Source organism: Olea europaea, chromosome 5, assembly GCF_002742605.1.
Source record: "Olea europaea var. sylvestris chromosome 5, O_europaea_v1, whole genome shotgun sequence".
Taxonomy (NCBI): Eukaryota; Viridiplantae; Streptophyta; class Magnoliopsida; order Lamiales; family Oleaceae; genus Olea; species Olea europaea.
Window position 1 is genome coordinate 10,283,592 of NC_036241.1, and position 6,365 is coordinate 10,289,956.

General features: G+C 36.4%; 1 protein-coding gene across 2 annotated transcripts; it reads left to right on the forward strand.

The window, feature by feature from the left end:
• Positions 1-275: 275 nt before the first annotated feature.
• LOC111394598 (probable LRR receptor-like serine/threonine-protein kinase At2g16250) lies at positions 276-6,101 on the forward strand. 2 transcript variants are annotated; one of them, XR_002702649.1, is made up of 3 exons: positions 276-2,707; positions 4,984-5,185; positions 5,561-5,643. XR_002702649.1 is itself a non-coding variant. In XM_023020499.1 (3 exons), exons 1-3 carry the CDS (start codon positions 765-767, stop codon positions 5,661-5,663), a joined length of 2,175 nt encoding a protein of 724 aa, XP_022876267.1. In that variant the 5' UTR covers positions 283-764; the 3' UTR covers positions 5,664-6,101. The 2 variants fall into 2 exon arrangements, 1 of the variants encoding a protein (XP_022876267.1); XM_023020499.1 differs by having other exon boundaries at positions 283-2,707; positions 5,057-5,185; positions 5,561-6,101.
• Positions 6,102-6,365: the final 264 nt, after the last annotated feature.

The following is a 6,365-nucleotide window of genomic DNA, read 5'->3' on the forward strand; positions in this document are numbered from 1 at the left end:
AATCTTATTCGAATATTCATGGTTTCATCAATGCTTTACTAGTTTATTTAAAAAAAAAAAAAGACTTTCTTAAAAAATATTTCTTTGACCTCTTACTATCATTTCGATCCTAAGTTGAAATCAAATTAAAATTTAATCTTTAATTTTTTTAGATCTAAGAAAAAAATAAATAAATAAAAAATTGCATCAAAAAAAGATTATTTTACTATATATAACTGTTATTGCCTAAAAATACAAATGGTAAACGTAAAACAGAAATGGTATTAGGCTTAGCTGTATTGGACAGCAGTCAGCACCGAACCCAACGGCCGGTAGAAATGGGTCCACAACACTGAGTCGCCCGAGTCGTGACCCGTATGGCTCGATATTGGCTCGGGTCTGGACAAACCCACAATTTCTTGGTTGCACCGCCGAGTTACACTGTTAGCATTTAGAGAGAGATCTACTGTATAACAGTAGTACTGGTTAAACATATGCAGTATTGGAAACCCCCCTTTTTTTTTTAAATCCATTTCTCTCTCCTCCATTGTCAACTGAAGGGAACTGAAGGAAGTAGTAGGTGGAGATAGAGAGAAAAAAACAAGATTTTTCAAGAATCAAATCAAAACTTCTGATTCATTCGTAAAGGTAAGTCCTTTTAACGGATACATATGGATATTCCTATTGAAACAAAGAATCCCTAAATTTAAATGTGTTGTATTGTACATTTAAGTATATGAATGTGAAGGGTGCTGGGTTTGAAGTTCAATGAAGGTGCAGCAGATATGGAGGATCGGTGGAGCAGTGTAGTTTTTCTTTGTTCAGTATTTCTCTTGCTGTTTGGTACGACATTGGGACAGCAATTCTCAGTTCCATTACAAGAAAGGTTTGCTCTGCTTCAACTGAGATCTTCATTAGGGTTGAGGGCCAGAGAATGGCCCTTAAAACCTGACCCGTGTACCAACTGGGTTGGTATCCAATGCCTGAATGGTCGGGTCACTGAGATCAACATATCTAGGTTCAGGAGGACTCGAAGAGGGAGTCGAAACCCTCAATTCTCTGTGGATGCCCTCCAGAATTTGACCCTTTTATCCTCCTTTAATGCCTCTAATTTTGCTCTCCCGGGGTCAATTCCTGAATGGTTAGGCCTGCGGCTTGGCGTTCTACGAGTGCTTGATCTTAGGTCTTGTTTGATTACTGGTGCTATTCCTTTCACTCTTGGAAATTTGACTAGCTTAACTGAACTGTATTTATCTGATAACAATCTTACTGGGATAGTTCCATTGAGTTTAGGTCAGTTGTCAAGCCTTTCCGTGCTTGATCTTTCGCAGAATTTGCTTACAGGTTCGATTCCCGAGTCTTTTTCCTCACTGGGGAACCTTACTTTACTTGATTTGTCTTTGAATTACTTGTCCGGAGCAGTTCCTCTGGGCATTGGGACTTTGTCTAGGCTGCAGTTCTTGAATCTTTCACGAAACAGTTTGTCTTCTTCAATACCTGCCCAACTTGGTGATCTTTCTAGCCTGATTGACCTTGACCTTGGATTTAATTCGCTATCTGGTTCGGTGCCTCCAGATTTTAGAGGGTTGAAAAACTTGCAAAGATTGGTTATTGGGAACAATTTCCTGTCAGGATCGTTGCCAGATAATTTGTTTCCTCCTCTGACTCAGTTGCAATTTGTGGTTTTGAGTCATAACAATTTTAGTGGTGATTTCCCGGGTGTGCTTTGGTCTATGCCTGAATTGCGATTTCTGGATGCCTCTGAAAATAACTTAACCGGTAGACTGCCCAATGTCAGTTTGGAAGCTAATGCTAGTTTTGCTGTTTTTAACATTTCTCAGAATTTGTTTTATGGAAGTCTTACCTCTGTGATCATGAGGTTCAGTTCTATTGATATCTCGGGCAATTATTTTCAAGGTCGGGTTCCAGATTATGCACGGGGCAAGACATCTCTTAGTCTCAATTGCCTTCAAAATGTGACAAGTCAGAGGGGTGCAGGAGAATGTGCATCATTTTATGCTGACAGGGGTTTAGTATTTGATAATTTTGGACTGCCAAACAGCACCCAACCTCCTGCCAAATCTGAAAAGAAAAGCCACAAAACATTGATTATTTTAGCAGCTGTTTTGGGAGGTATTGGAGTAATCGCATTACTCGTAATATTGATTGTACTGTTGATTGTATGCATGCGCAAGAATGGTTCGACAAACCTAAGAGGCACTGGTACGGGCCCTATTCCTGCAGGTGAAAGTCCTCCACCTCCTGGTGTGTCCTTGAATTTTTCAAGTCTAGGAGATTCATTTACGTATCAGCAGATTCTCCAAGCTACAGCTGAATTCAGCGATGCAAATCTAATCAAGCATGGCCATTCTGGTGATCTTTTCCGTGGTATACTTGAAGGAGGAATCTCAATAGTCATCAAGAAGATTCATTTGCAATCATCAGTCAAAAAGGAAAGTTACATGTTAGAACTGGACCTTTTTGGCAGGGTTTCTCATCCCAGATTGGTCCCCCTCTTAGGGTACTGCTTGGAGAATGAGAACGAAAAGTTTCTGGTCTACAAATATATGCCAAATGGAGACCTATCTAGTTCTTTGTTTAAGAAACCAGATTCAGATGACGACAGTTTACAGTCACTGGATTGGATAACAAGACTGAAAATTGCAATCGGGGCTGCTGAGGGTCTGTCTTACCTACACCATGAGTGTACACCTCCACTTGTTCACAGGTATACTGAGAACCTTAGGCCTTTTATTACAATATTCTCGACTTTTTTTCTCTTTCCAGTTTAACCTGGTTATAAAGTGAATATTTGTTCTCCACATTGAAAATGCATTGCTTTTATCATAGTTATCTGATTGCCAGAGACTGCTCATTGATTGATGAAAAAAAAATGGAATTAGAGTGCCGAGCAGAAAAATATGCTCCGGGATTTGATTTGATTTGATTTTGCTGCCTAATGTGTCAAATACATGACTAATGTTTTCCTTCCTGAGAATCAATAGCATCTTGAGTAAAAGTACTCATATAGCAGTCAGGAAATAATTTTTTTCTTTTCTTTTTTCTTTTTTGAGAGCAGTTGCTTTACTTCTTTTCTGTTACATTTATCTCCATAGTTATAATTCTAACTTACAAACACATCGTCTTCATTTTTGAAATCTTTGAGGTCGCAAAGGCTAAAATTTGGGCCTATTATTTGTCTGCTAAGTTCTTTAGGCCTGCCAGTTGTTGCTCATTAAATCAATGCCTGACTGTCACTGGTGTATAATTTTGTATCTGAGACTTGGGTTGTTCAAGTTGCTAAATTTTGAAAATTCTAGTTTTTCAACTTTTTAGCAAGAGTGTGATGATAGACACCTGCTTAAGTTCTTACTTGATATTGATTTTAAAATCAGTTTGAAATGCCTGGCAGTAGGAAGAAAATTGAGCATGATTTGCGAGCTGAAGCTAAATAACAACAAACTAAGTCTGAATTTCCAATAGAGCTGAAGCATGTTTTTCTGTGCATCATAATGAATCCACATGTAATTTTTCTACAATTTTTGGCTATGCTTGTTATGTAATTTTTGTGCAATATTTGTGATGTAGTTAATCAAGAGGTCACCAAAAGCATATTTTGTTATGGTGGACAAAGCCTCTGCACATAAGCTGGGAACTTGAAACAAAAGTGAACAACAATAAACTGAACCTTATTTCCAATTCATTTGGCATCGGCTACATGAATCTCGTTTGGGAAATAAACTAAAATTCTATTTGCATTTCAATTGCTGAGACTTCTACACAATCAAACTTTTGTCAGAGGACAACAAAATCTCTTCAAATATTTATGACACTATGTAAAAAAAATGTTAAGAAACTATGAGATACCACCCGTATTGTACACTTTGAAGAATTTACGAGATCGTGAAATCATTAACTTTTTTATGTTTTTGTTAACTATTATTTACTACTCTCATCATTTTGATGTCTAATGTTAGTTCCATTAGCTTGTTAGTTACTTGTTAACTATTTATATGGTAATAATATTAATGGTCTCCTAATAATATTTATAATACCCTTCAAAGAATTTCATAGGTATATGCTTTATGTACCCATTAACTCCATATTTTTTGACCTTATCTGCTCTGTTGTTTTGATGGCAGTGACTCTTTTAAACAAAATTGGTTAATAGATGTGATATTTAGATATAAGAAAAGATTTCCCCAACCACTTCTAGGAGCCCTCCCACCGCACGGGGCCATTGGGCTATTGAAGCACTCCATTATAAGTGGGAGGGGAGTCAGTAATAATGACCTTTTGGAATGTTTTCAGAAATGTTAGCTAAATTGGTGATGATATTCATTAATTCCTCTTGGCTGCTTTGTAACTTAACAAAAATGGATAGGCCTCAATTTACATCATTCTGTAATTATTGCAAGAAACTGATGTTGTCAATTCCATTTTACGATGTGAGGTGTTTACAGTTGTACATTGCATTTAGAGGAACTTCTGTATCTATTGTATACCTCATCGGTCGCTCATCACAATACCATTTTTAGATGACTGGTTATGGAGTACGTATAGACTGCCAAACTCTTGGACGTTACATCTTGTTATGAATTGAACCTTAATCCTAATTCCCAGAGCAGTAATAAGCAAGCAGAAGTCGTAAAAATGCGAAGGATAACACATTAATAGTGATTCGCCTCAATGTGAAGTCTACATCCACTTGCCTTGCAGGTCTTCACAAAAAATCAAGAGGTTCACAATATAGGTGTTTTTCAATTTTCATCTCTCAGTCTGTGTATCTGTGTTAAAATGGCTCCCTTGAATATCTTTTTATATAATAGTAATCTTAGATTAACCTAGCACAAAATCTGAATGCTCAATATACCCCTATAATAAAATAGTTTCCTGGTTGAGTGGATTAGCGAACAGTACGATTAAGCTTGATGATATCCAACCTCTTTCTGTTATAAAATCGTTCTTGGTACTTTTAATGACATTACTGAATTCTTGTATCAGATTTTCTCTTCTGGCCTTTTATCAGCAAAGTGGTACTCATAACGTCAACATTTATTTATTTTTGTTCTCAAAGGGATGTCCAAGCGAGCAGCATACTCCTTGATGATAAATATGAAGTACGGTTAGGAAGCTTGAGTGAGGTTTGCCCTCAAGAAGGGGACACTCATCAAAGTAGAATCACAAAGTTTCTGCGGCTGCCACAGTGAGTATTATCATTTAAATCACAAATACTGATCTTTTTTCATGGATGTACTTGCTATAACTTTTCAAGTGCTAGCTTGAAAAAGATTACAATGAGCAACTGAGTCTATGACAAGGGAAATAAATATGCAATTGCAACTTGCACTCTACTTTTTCTGGGTAAATTTGTTGAGGCATTCTTAGTACTAAAAGAATGATGAAGTTAACATTATAAATATCATCTGTGTCGAGTCGCTGTGCCTCCCATGAGTGTCAGCTAAATTAGATTTATTGAGATGTAATACTATCTTTTGGCTTTCTAATTCATGTGAAATTGTTGTACAGTTTATTCCAATTGCTTGGTTGAGGTTATGACATATTTTTTTGTTGTATGCAGGACATCGGACCAAGGTACTTCAGGTGTGTGCAGCCTCTTCAATTGTAGTTCTGTTTCCGTCATTCTTTTCTTCATATTTTCCTACTTAAATGATGCCATCTAGATGCTTCTTTTAGTGTTTGGTTCTTATCTCGCAGTTGATTGCAATGCATATGGGTGTGAACTAACATATGTGGGCAGTTTGTTTAAATTATAATATGTGGGATAAAAAGGCCATTAAATACTTTTCCTTACCACGCCATTGCTAAGAACCTGGGTTGCATGGAATTTCTAAACAACGTTGTTTTCGTTTTGGGCATGTTTAAGAAAACGAACACTTTAAAAACTCTTAAGAAATGTTGTGGAAGCTCGGAAAAGGTTTCCCCAATTTCCTTTTTTTTTTTTTTTTTTTTTTGTGGAAAAGAATGCAGAAACTTGAAGAAAACCTTAAATCAAATCTGGGAACTTCAGTTTCAAATAAGAATTAATGTAGTTTTGGATTTTAGCTCCCGTTTGGCCCTCATTAATTTTCATTCCATTATATTTTATTTTTCTCTCTCATATTTTCAACCACACAATTTTTCATAAAATAATATTACACGTAAATTGAAAAAATTTTCTTCTTTTTCAATCACTCATTTTTCAAAAAAACACTATTCTACCCATTAATTTTTCCACAAAAAGGGGGCCAAACGGGGGCTTGACCCTCTACTTAAAACCATTATATGTGATTAGAATTTGACTGAATTATATGAACGGTTCTGCCGTAATTATCTTGTGCGAATAGATTAGAATTATATCTGGAGAGAATGTTTGCCATATGCTT

What these genes read in the sequence shown, in the direction of transcription:
- LOC111394598 (XM_023020499.1), top strand. Translation starts at nt 765, where the DNA reads ATGGAGGATCGGTGGAGCAGTGTAGTTTTTCTTTGTTCAGTATTTCTC. An exon ending in ACACCTCCACTTGTTCACAG is followed by an intron (nt 2,708 to 5,056) that starts GTATACTGAGAA and finishes TTGTTCTCAAAG; the next exon opens with GGATGTCCAAGCGAGCAGCA. An exon ending in AAGTTTCTGCGGCTGCCACA is followed by an intron (nt 5,186 to 5,560) that starts GTGAGTATTATC and finishes TGTTGTATGCAG; the next exon opens with GACATCGGACCAAGGTACTT.